The 12,434-nt window shown below is 44.1% G+C and overlaps 1 protein-coding gene and 1 long non-coding RNA gene across 3 annotated transcripts; both read right to left on the bottom strand.

Moving 5' to 3' along the window:
- Positions 1-225: 225 nt before the first annotated feature.
- Positions 226-8,043, bottom strand: DSEL (dermatan sulfate epimerase like). Its single transcript, XM_052787470.1, has one exon. The coding sequence runs from the start codon at positions 7,655-7,657 to the stop codon at positions 4,007-4,009; it is 3,651 nt and encodes a 1,216-aa protein (XP_052643430.1). The 5' UTR covers positions 7,658-8,043; the 3' UTR covers positions 226-4,006.
- Positions 8,044-8,049: 6 nt separating this feature from the next.
- Positions 8,050-9,379, bottom strand: LOC128141975 (uncharacterized). 2 transcript variants are annotated; one of them, XR_008235237.1, is made up of 2 exons: positions 9,309-9,379; positions 8,050-8,605 (listed from the first exon to the last, which is right to left on the bottom strand). It is a non-coding gene; the product is annotated as an uncharacterized LOC128141975 (long non-coding RNA). The 2 variants fall into 2 exon arrangements; XR_008235238.1 differs by having other exon boundaries at positions 9,336-9,379.
- Positions 9,380-12,434: the final 3,055 nt, after the last annotated feature.

Raw genomic sequence — 12,434 nt, 5'->3', positions numbered from 1 at the left:
CAAGGACTGCATGCCAACTGCGTGCTAAGAGGGTGAAAAGAACCAATCTGACCATGATACTGAGGCACATCTCCACAGACGTTGCTCTTGGACAAAGCCTACTGGGAGCAACAGAGGCATTTAGGTATGCTCAGAGACTATAGATTCATGCGATTTGATAGAACTCTGAACGCCAAGACCAGTGTGCATCTCCCCAGGGCCAATGTCACTTAGTTACAAAGTAAGTAGATAACTGAAAAGTTTTCCTCGGTGTTTATTTTTCTTAGGCTTCCAAATATGATTCAGAGATATAAGCATTTAAACAAAGCCTGCCTTTTTAAAATATGTCAAAATCTTAGCTGTCTTATAATTGGACAGTTCAAACGACAATACAGTACAAATAATTATCAAAGTTTAACACAGGGAGAAGAAAAAGGAAGCAAGGTTGAGATAAAGTACTGAGACTAATTTTCATGAGCAACTTTATGAAAGTGTAACTGAAAGTGCCAGAACACTTTTCAATACAATGTACCTAACCAGACATGCTTTTCAAAAAGGTCTAACAATTCCCAAATTCTACTGGCAGTCTTAAACATTACTATATGGAGAAAGCAGAGGTTAATGTCTGTGTCTATGCAGTGACCGTTCTTCCTCTGGATGCTAGTGACAGAAGAGAATTTTGAGGGTAAGTCTGCACAACCACAAAATCATTTCGTATTATAGAATTGCACTCATATTCTTCATACACAGAGCCCCACTAGTCTCAACTGAACACTTACATAAGAAAAAAAAAAAATCTATTTAATGACCGATTTGACTGAAGATCAGCACAGACTTAAAATTGGAATTTATTCTTTAATAAAGAAAAGCAAGATTATTTTTTACTTTTTTTATCAGCAGGCCTCCACAGTACTCCTGCTTCTTCACACCACAACTGTCATTTTATGGATGGTGCTACTGAAATTTATTCTACAAACTCCCAGATCTGCATCTTTTAGTGGGCATTCTTGTCAACCATACGCATGTTTATTCAGCTTTCTGCTGTGTCTTGGGTTGCTATTCATACAGGTGGAAGGCCACAATCTCAACACAAAGTCATTCAACTCCATAGCTGGGGTATCTCCTGTCTGGTACTAACTTTGGTTGAGTGGTCATGTAACTTACCATCTAAAACACAACAAAACAATTATTTGATTGAAAATTGGAGACTTGCCATACCTTATGCATTCCTACTCTGTCTTCAAAGACACTGCTTTTCCTTTTACATATTTTTAGCATAACGATTATAATGCATTTGCCCTCACAACAAGATCTAAAAATAAAGAACAGAGTTCTCTTCCACTTTTTTACACCTGTGTAAGGAACACACAATGCAATGAAATCTGAATAATAGATTACACATTCTTTGAAACAGGAAAGTGCAGTACAGAAAAGAAATAGCTCCTAAATCTTGCATATAATTAATGACAGCAACGACGCTATTATGAATGTAAGTGCATGGGAAAACCTGTATTCCAAAAATAGCACAGATGATGCTCTTGACAGACAATTCTGTCCACTCTAACTCCTCAAAAACAAACAAAAAGTTGGTTTATAGGCTATTGTGGCATTCAATATGGCACTTTCTGGAAGGGATTTAAAGGTTTCTTTCTACATCCACAAATACACAGTCAGTCTTAATTCTTACCTTCAGCTGCCCTAAAACATCTGACAGAGAAAATCCTTTTTATCTGTTCTGATTCTAGAATGTAAATCCTGGAAATAGAAGGCAAATGCTGAAACTTATTCTGTCAGGTACAGACTGCAAGTACAGACTGTACAGACATCAATACTTTTTTTTTTTAACATACGATCAAAAATGGCTTCAGAGAGAAGCCAATTTGAGAGAATGATACTTGGAAACCAAAGTTTCACTAACATGTCAGTGTATATTAACTTGTTTAATATTTTCTTTAACATGGCATTCCACATAGCCGGGGGTGAAACCTAGGACTGCAGGGGGAAAAAAAACCTACTGCTAGTAAATGACAGCTAAGTTATGGTTAGTGAGACTGCAAAATATCAATAGTTTTATCCTGCTAGAGGCCTATTTTGACATACTAATGACTGGCCAAGAAAGAACTACTTTTATCTAGGTCATAATAAGATCTCACAACGTGATCCAAAGGATGTGAGATGTATGTATGGGAGGGACAAGACAGCGGGGTAAGACAGGGACATGATAGTAAGATTGGAAGGAAAGGCAAGAACTCCTTTTTATCAAAAATCAGCAAGGGTACCTGTAATCTGTAAAAAGAAACTCACTGCACTTTTGACATTGTCTAATGCTTACCACCCAAATAAACAGTAATTACACGCACATTTCAATATAATAAGCCAAAACCCTGATACCAGCTCCCACAAACCAACTGAAGCGCATTCCAAGACAATTCCATTTGTAACAAAAAACAGATGGTAAAGGAAACAGATGTCTCTCTGTGATCTGACTTACACATCTGCAGACATTTACAATATGCATGCATTTCCAAAGAATGCTGAGCAAGTTAAATTGGGAAATGGGATTTTTTTTTCTTAATGGGCATGCGCAAATGAAGAGTGTGACTCAAGAAGAAAATAAGCTGTGACAAAGACACATCTATCCTATCAAGCCTACCTGTTTCCAAACCGTTATCATATTACAGCATCATGTTGAAGAAACACCAATCATGATACAAATCGGACAACTTTGGAAATAGTTTACTGCAAGGAAACATCACTCAAATGTGATGTGGCTGAGGGAGGGGTGATTTTCAGATTTCTCCCCTCTCTGAAAGACGACCTCAGGTTAGCAATGGTTGTCCTTCAGAAATTCATTATACAGAAAAGCAAAACATCCCTCAGCAACACAGACCTGGAGATTTATTTAACATCTTCTAAATCTCAGATCGCCATTTTATGCAGACATCAACAATAAGCCATTGACAATGACATCAAATATTGCACTGGTCTCAGTGAAATTATGCACAAGAATCAGCAGAGAAATGTGTTACAACAAAGAAGGATGGAAGAGTCTCCCTCAAAAAGAGAAAATCCTTGCAGAACCACTTAGGCAAGAGGTACAGGATAAAGCAGTGCAAGGAGCCAAGATGTTAATAACCTTCTGAATTAAGTTAGGTTGAGGCAGGTCAAAACTACACAAAATCTTCTCCAAATTGAACTGCTCATTTGGGAGATCTTGTTGGTTCCTTTTTGTCCCATTTATTTTTCTCCGGAGAGTTTACTTCAGGCTCACAAAGGGTACCACATTGTCAGGCACGGAGAACGAAGTCTCTTTCGTCAAAGCACAAACCCCAATTTAAGTGCCACATCTCTGAGCTGAAGGAACCATATCCTGTAATGATATGCAATATCCATGTCCACTCCAGTCCTGGGCCTGTCTGCTGAGACTGTAAATAAGGAACTAGATTCACTCGAATGTTCTGACTGTTTCCTCCCGCTGAAGGGATGCTGAACAGCCTTAAATCTCAGCTTTTGTTTATTTTGCACCACTGTAGTGACCAGTAAGACACAGATAGAATTCATCAATAAACCTGTCCAAGGGGGCTAATTATCACCATTGGGAACCAGGCCAGTTTAACCAGTTTAATTTCATATAAGCCGTCATACAATCATCAGATGGTAAGTACTTTCAGGAACTAAACACTTGGGCTGGAGTCAAACTGGTGAGATGGAGGTGAAAAGCTCCATATTCTATTAGTAATCCCCTGAGCTATAGAGTCCCCAGCTGGTAGTTCTACAAAGGTTCACACAGCTTTTTTTGAAAGGCAGCAGAAGTAGTTACAAGGTTTTTTTAAAAAAAAAACAAACCAAACCAAACCAACAAAAAAAACCCCCACAGTTGCAGGAACAACTATCTTTTTCTTAAAATAATCTCTCTGAAAGTAGCAGACTATACACATTTTACAAGAATAAACAAACTTCTCTAATATTTATCCACAAATTGGGAGTCAAGAGATCATTAGTGCAAATTTCTGCTGACCGGCAGCATTTATTCTATAAACTTTGGGTATCCTAAGTGGTCCATTAGAGAACAACAGATATCTTCAATCCGCCTAATCTCTTCATTGGGCATGTCTTGTTTCCAGGCATGAATGCTACTTGGTGAAATTTCCCCTTCATAAGGAAGATAGAAAAGACCAGTGGAGGTGGCAAATAATATTTGGTTTAAACTAGCAGGAGGAAGAGGAATACCAAGAAAGGCAAAAATTGTTTCAGCCGTCTTCTGAGGAAAGCTCACAATATCTTCAAATTTGACCAGCTGATAATTTGTTGGCAGCAAGTCCCCATTTATTCTCAGTGCTGCTGCTGTGTTTGCTAGCCATAAATAGGACAACACAGAAACAGCATTTGAATTAGAATTAGAAAGTTCTTTTCTTAATGATTCATATTCAAAGGCATAGCCTTCATTTAAACTACATTTTCCTTTACCATCCTCCCCTTTAAACATTGCAGCCAAGTGTTGTGGAACATTTTTCAAGGAGTAAAGGCTTGGCTTATTTTTGTACAACATTGAATAGATCCATGCCCGTGGGTCCCTTACTACATATAATGCTCTCATTGATGGTCCCAGGATTTCCTGAAAGAAGGGAAGCTTTAATGTCCAGCTCCCACTACTTAAACTAAGCACAGGCCGTGCATTAGGATAATAGACGAGATGTCTTCTCAGTTCCCTAATATATTCAGCATCTTTATCTTGACTCCCTCTTGTCCTGCTTCGTTGCTCTGACAGAGATTCTCTCTTTTTGGATCTTTTCTTTTTGTCTTTGCTTATGGCAGAATGCTGAGCAACTTTACTTCTGCTGGCTTCATATAAATGAATGTTTTGTAAATGTAACTTTGTGCCTCGAACTAGAGACTGAAGCCACCCTTGGATAAGACGAAAATGACCATTCTGGACATCAGAAACCTTCCATTCACACAGATCTACAAAGGAATCAATTTCAAATTCAGTCTCAGGGATTTCGAGATAGGGCGTAGGTATCCTGATGTATAAGAAGTCACTGCTATTGAAAAACAGCTGTTTTAAAATTTCTGCACCAGAAACGGGAAGTGAAGCAATGATAACATCTGGCAAACCAACAGGGTTTTCTTCTAATTGTTTGGCTTTATTGCCTTTCTCATGTTCTAGCCTTGTCATGTCACTGCTCCATTTTGCACAGATGGGCTGAGTACACATGCTCCACACATCCACCAATTCAATAAGCCACAGTGTGACAACCAGCATCAGGATCCAACGCAACATTTTACCGAAGGATATGTAAAACCGCCACTGAAAAGCCAGTATGACCAAACTAACACCCAAAATTAACCCTGCAATTATGTTCACTTTGAACCCAAATGGGAAAACCACCCTATTATTTTTTATCTGTTTTTTCACAGATTCAGTACCTAGACCAAACTTGGTCACTTTGTTTTCATGAACTACTTTGGCAAACCCACCAAATCCCAAGTAATTGAACCTTGTCTTTAAATTCTGATATTCAGTCACAATGGAGATGGTATTTTCAGTGTTGTTGACATTGAGCGAGATCTGAAATCCAGATTTTGCATTATCTATGAGTCTACAGTTAGAAACATTGACATACGGTCCATAAAAAAGGTAAGCAATCCTTGTGAGTGTGTTTTTCACTGGAAAGGTAACATTCACAAACTGAGTCCACCGCTTTTTGAATTCAGCAGCTTGTTCTGCCTCCTGTATCCTAGCAACAGGACTACTCCCATGATGATCAAACCAAAACATCTTGTAGTGGGCATCCCACACATCCATCATAGCTCCATTGTATTTGTTCTTAAATTTATAGGGTATGTATTTAAAATCAATGTCAAGATTATGAAAAAAGGCACTGACAGAATTAACAGGAGAGTCTTCCTCCTTCTCGATATGGTCTACTACTAACAATGTCTGAGAATTTAAGAGCAGCAAAACGCGATACACACTTTTCAGTTTCATTGCTGATGTGTAAGCAGATACTGCCTCACCACTCACAAACATCATGTCTCCAGCCTGGGAGGCTGTTATAATTTCTCCAGTTGAGTCTCCAACTTCATCACCAATCCACTTCAGCCACTGGGCACACTCACCAAGCTGTCCCTCCCAAGGCTGGTTGCACTGGCTCGTAGGAGATGGAGCAAAGACCAAGACATTGTTCAGGTGGCTGAGTTTAGGCCCATAGAGAGCCTCAGACACAAACACCTGTCCATTGGGAGCAAAAGTGAAAGAGTTCTGGTCAGGATGTTCGTGTCCCGGATTGAAGCTTCTCCACCCATCAATCCAGGCGTACGGTTGAAAATGAACAATATCGTAGACAGCACGTCCACCGAGTTTTCCAGACTTAAAGGACACAAAGGTGTTTGTCTGACTGTTGGGCAATCCAGCCCCGTAAGTAACAACCCCCCAGTTAGGGAACACGTGCATTTTAGCAGTACCGTAGTCAGGAGGCGGCTGAGGAATGATTTCGGCAGCATACCATAAAAATTCAGTGTGTAGCGTGCTCCACCTCTGTGCAGTGGATGGCACCATTGGCCCATCCTTGGGCCTGTGTTTTCTAATCTGCTGTGCCAGCCAGTTGCCAGCTCCATTCTTCATGATAAACTTATCCAAGAAAACCAGTTGGCTCTCAGGACCGTAAAACCAGTTGTAATTAGAATCCGCTACACCCACAGTCCTCTGAAAGCCTGGTAATAGGGTGGCATAGTAAAACCAAAAGTGCATTTTGAGCCAGTTATTCTCCAAGTTGTTAATACCAAAGTGGCGCTGGGCCAGGAAAACATACTGGGTTACTGACTTGGCTGTGTAACTCCCATAGGCTACTCCCTCATCCAGAGACCCGTCTACAACGTGATTGAGCAGAAACATTGTTTTCTCCATCACATCAACAACAGCGTGTTTCCAAATATTTGCCTGAGATCCTTTGTCCGCCCCTGCTACTAAAGCCCCAATAAGCAAAGCAAGCATATTGGTTGCTTGGTGATTATGGAGAAGCTGTTTTCCCCAGGAACGAACCTTTGAGCACTCATACATTTCCTCGCTTACAGACCATATCTTCTCCAGGTACCTCTGCCTTCTCTCATTTCCCAGGGAATTATACAAGAAGTCAAAAGCAGTGGCAAACCCTGTCAAGGAGTGACCGAGTGGCACTTCATCTCCAGGTGCGTTCTCAACCAACCAGTTTTTGTAGCCAGCCATTCTATCCATATATTCTAGGGCAAAGTCAAACGCAGCTTTATCTTCGGGGCACAGCAAACAATAAAACGCTAGAGGTGGCAGATTGTTACCATAAATCTCATTCCACTTTGCAGCAAAATCAACGTGCTTGGGTGGAGGTAGGTAGTACAATGGGTTGGACAGCATAACTGTCACCGCACTTCTGATGGCTCTAAATAGATGGGAATGGCTTGTATGAGCCTTCTGCCTCAGTGCCTGGATATCTTCAGCGTCAAAATACAAGCTGGGGTGAAGAACTGTTTTTTTCAGCTTCTGCTCAGCACTAAGACCTTCAAGTTGCTGTTTTTCATACTGATCTACATTTTCTATGAAAGTCACCCAATCAGAGTAATTGCTTACAGATTCTTCACAAGTGAAGACAGCAAACATCATTAATGCTAGAAATAAAGTATGCCCCATGAACATCAGAGCCATGATCCATTAGGCAGCTCCTCTTCCCCAGGCATGCATTTCCTAACAAAACACAATGTTTAGGTATCAAACTTTGATCCAGTTAGTACAGAAATGAACATCTTAAGGCATATTTTTAGGAGAAAAAACTTAGCGTGTACTGTGCTTTCTCAAAGATACTCAGATTACTTGTGATCTGAGCTACAACACTGAAATAACACAGCTCTCGAAAACTTAAATGTCAGGTGCCTTGTCTGTTCACACTTTTCTCAAACACAACACCACGGCATAAATACTAAAATTAGGGAAAAAGTAAAATCTCTGAGATATGCATATAAAACACAGGTTGACAATGCACAGTAAGAGACTGAAACACACTCTCTTGATAACTTGAAAAACTCGACTTGAAAAAAAGAAAAAGGCTTTCAATCAGGTCAAATTCCACTTCTAGAGCTGACAAAAACTCCACTGATCACAAAATGATATAATTTATTCAGAACATTGTGTTATATTCGATGAAATAGGGAATTTACAGCACTTGGAAAACAGACTTCAAAACCAAAGTTACTGTCTTCAGCCTTCCCCTTATCTCAATTTCCATACACGCTCTTTCCATCTTTCTCTTTTGGGACTCATGGGAGAGCGGGAAGGAAAAAAAATTAATAAAAAAAAATAATCAACATAGCTCCTCCATTAGCTTCTTTTGATGAAACTGTAGTGCTTTTAACCACTATTCCCCTCTGTTTGTGAAAGGTGCATCTGAATCAATAGTCACAGAGTATCGATATATTTTCAAGTCTTCTTTCATCTTATCTCCAGCCAGCGACGCCCAAATTTTGCCTCAATGATTCAGAAAATCCCGCTCCTTCCATTAAGAAGCAAAAGGAAAACAAGTGAAAGAAGCAGAAAGCCAATACTTTTTTGTTAAAAGAGCAGTTTCGGGTTTCCTTCCACTTTGCATGTTGGTTCTTTCTGTGGAAACAGAAACAAAAGTTCTCTGAAGCTATATAGCTGTCAGAACAGAGTTAAAGTACTTAAGATAACGACGTGCTGCTAACTTCCTACGAAAGATGAGTCAGTACGCCTTTGCTTTCACAGAAATTTATTAAAAAAAAAAAAAAGGAGCATTTTCAAAGTTCCACAGAATTTATCTTTGGCAAAAGAGAAATTCGTATCGGCTACTTAAGCTGCCTTTATTTCTCACCTTCTCCCGCGTGGCTACCAGGTCTCAGGGCGCATTTGCCCGTTCCGCTCTCAGGAACCACCCCAGAAAACACATTTGAAACACGCCACCGAAACTACGGGGAGCTCAGACAGACGTCAATATTCGTCACCTACGTACCTACACACCACACGCGCGGCTCTGCCGCCGAAACCAAGGCGCGAAGGGGGAAAGCAGACAGACAGACGGACCGACCCACGGCGGACGCCCCCCGCGCCCCCCCAGCCCCGCCAAGCCGCGGGACGAAGCCTGACAGCGCCGCCCGCCGCCAGCAGAGGGCGCCCGCCGCCGCCTCCCGCGCCCCCCCGCCCCCCCCCCCCGGGGCCGCACAACTTGAACAAGTTTCGGCGGCGAGCGCGCTCGCGCCCCGCACGCCCCCGGGAGCCTCCGTCTCCTCACGCCCGGTGCCTCCGAGTGTAACCCCCCCCCCCCCCGCTCCCCCCCGTCTCTTACCGCAGCGGCTCCGCGGTGGTCTCTTACCGGCAGCTGCCGCGGGGACGCCTCGCTCGGAGCCGGTCGGGGCGCGGGGCTAGCCCCCGGTCGAGGGCGAGGCGGGGGGGGGAGGTTGCACCGGCCCCGCTCTGCTGGGCCGGGCTGTGCTCGGCTCCGGCCCCGCCTTCCGCGTTGCCGCTACTTTCCACCCGGGCTGGCCGCAACTTCGGGTCCGTGCACCTCCGCCGGCGGCTCCCCAGAGTCGATGGCGGGGGAGATGCGGCGGCGGGCGCGGGCAGCGAGGCAAACTCGCAGGGATGTCTCTCCGGAGGGGCGGGGAGGGGAGGGGAGGGGGAAGGGAGAGGAGGCGACGCGGGGAGGGGAGGGGAGAGGAGGGGAGGGGGGGGGTGTTGGCGGAGCCGCCCCCGGCGGAACCGGGATGTGCCGATTCTCCGCGCCCTGCTCCGGCGGCGGGCGGGCTCCCGGCTGCTCCTCTTCCCTGCGACTGCGTGAGCTGCCCGCCGCTCCCAGCGCCGAGCCCAGCCCCGCTCCCGGCGGCGGCTGCCACCGCCGCCCCTGCGCCTCGGCAGCGGGCTGCCGGCGGAGCGGAGCGGAGCGGGTGCGCCCGGGGGCAGGGCCGGGGCCGGGGAGAGGCGGGGCCGCGCCGCCCGGGCGGCTGCCGCCCCGAGAGCGCGGTGAGGGGCGGCGAGGGAGGGTCCCGGTGCGGGGAGCGGGGTGCGAGAGGGGCTGCCGGGAAGATAAAGCTGCGGCGGGGGGTCCCCTCCGTGGCCGGCCGGCCGGCCGGCGGCTCCCAGGCGGAGCGATGGCAGGGCAGGGCACGGCGGCGGCCCGGGGGGCCGGCCGGCAGGCAGGATGGGGCCGGGTAGGGCCGGGCCGGAGCCCTCCCTCCTGTGGGAGCAACTTTGTGAGCGCGGAATAAATCCCTGACAGTGCCCGTATCTCCGAAACCACGGGGATAACGCCGCATCGGCTTGTCGGAGCGGTCCCGCTCTTCAGAACTACCTCCCTGCGCAGGCACTTTTATTTTATGCGATGCGTTAAACCCGTTCTCTTTCAGCCTCGGCTGAAGGCTTCTGAAGTAAAATATAAAACCGTGATGAGGTGTAAAAACCTCATCCCCTCAACTCGTTTCACGGCCGGCGGTGCGGTGGAGGGCCCGTAGAAAATGCTGGCTAGCCCGCCTGCTGCCTGTGGTCCGCCCACGAAATTCAAGAGGCGTAACGGCATTCCTGGTTCTGAATCGCGGTTTGGATTGCCGGTGATGACTTTCGGAGCCTGGTTTTGTAACCTGCCTGATGCGACAGCAAGCTGTTCTTCGGTAGTAAGTGCGCCCTAGGAAAAGAAAGGGTGTGAGGTTTCGGATGTGTGTTACCGTTTACTATGTTTGTAAACTGTACCTCAAAGGACGTGGGGTTTAATCATCCTGATGGCGTAAGTCGCCACTTTTTCTCAGGCATAGCCTGTATTCTTCTTAACTTCCCCCCCCCCCCGATATCTTAGAAAATACAGTTGCATATTTAAGTATTTCTTAAGCTACTCAATGCATAGCTATCTTGAAATGAATATATGAATATATAAAGGCCATACATTATGGATACTGAATCTGTTTCTTTGTGCTATGGAGAGCACCTTAGAAGGATTAAATTATTAAATCATGCACATTTCCATCAATGATGAACTATGTCTGGAACCATCCTAATCTTTCAGATGTGCCCTGTGGACTTGGCTTAAGAGGGAAAAATACTGATTATTGCCTGGAACATATCTTCCCATCAGAAGAAATTTCCATAATGACCAAAGATCAGCACATAATTCCCTGACCTTGAATCTGTTAAAATTCTGCCTGTTCGTGCTACTGGGGAAGTTATTCCAGCAGGAGAGCAAAAGAAAATGTAAAACAACAATAGAGGCCACGTTCCTCTTTAAGCCGGTAGAAACTGAGTGGAATACCCTACAAATGAACACCTCCCAGATCTTTTTCCCCTCTATTCCCATTGCACCCTGCATTGTACCCATTACATTTCTTCCAAGGCTGACCCGTTCTGGAACATATTGAAGTCTCAGAGAATGACTTCTCCCATAAATTCTCAGGCAATTCTGAATAAGCAGAACATGTGAAGGACTTGTGTTAGGTTAAAAGCAAGAGTAAAGCTCTCCCAAGAGCCCTTCTCACTCTCTGGGACCTGTGGCGAGATCATTACATTTACAGTGTTCAGTTGCAATGCTATATCTGTGGAGAAGCACAAAAATGAATTATTGACTGCCCCCATATATTCAGAAATGATACCATTTTGATAAGGTCTTATTTATAAGGCAGTAAAGGCATTTGTAAGGCATTCCGCTTTTTCTGTGGAAGCTCTTTCACATTATCAAAGATGCACTGGCAGAATACTTAAGGCTGATCTTCTGCTAAGCCAATTGCAAAGCAAGAGCATCTTTAACCATGTATGTTTTCAACTAGTATAGACTACTTACTTTCTGCCATTTTCAAGTCATTTTGCTTTAACACCTCCCACCCCCACCCCTCCCAAATGCCAGTAGTGGTAGAACTAGTATTCAATTATTTTTCTACTGGTAATTTTCAGTACTCAGCAGAGACCCATAGTTACTCTACTACAACTGAAAAACAAACAAAAAAACATGGATTCAGCTGGTATCCAGGAGAAACAATTAAGTGAAGCAAACTTGAAGGGAGTTGGATTAAGGTAATTAGAAATAGTGACCCTGGGTTGTAACCAATTCTTCTGCATAAAATGAGCCTGAATTGCATTGGCATTCCGCCTTACTCAATAGCATAATGCTGTTTAAAGAGTGGTCAGTAAAATCAAGGTCACTTTCAGAACAACTGTTAATTGTGAAAGTGGCTATTAAAAGTTACCATTTACATTTTTATTTGTAGAAACACTGACCATCTGGCAACAAATTGCATTATATTGTTACATTTTCAAATATTCTTCATAACTATGAATAGCTGAAAAGCAAGGCTGAGAGGCTATCAGAAGGAAAAAGATGCTGTAAAATATCTACCAAGAAAATGAGTTTTGGCTCATGGGAAAGTGAGCTCACTGTCACTTCAAGTTCTTAGTATAAGAAATCATGGGTCATTGTTGGTGATACTCTCTGGTG

Source organism: Harpia harpyja, chromosome 5 (genome assembly GCF_026419915.1).
Source record: "Harpia harpyja isolate bHarHar1 chromosome 5, bHarHar1 primary haplotype, whole genome shotgun sequence".
NCBI lineage: Eukaryota > Metazoa > Chordata > Aves > Accipitriformes > Accipitridae > Harpia > Harpia harpyja.
This window is presented reverse-complemented; position numbering and strand designations above follow the sequence as displayed.

Coding starts and splice junctions, on each gene's coding strand:
- DSEL (XM_052787470.1), bottom strand. CDS start 7,657: ATGGCTCTGATGTTCATGGGGCATACTTTATTTCTAGCATTAATGATG.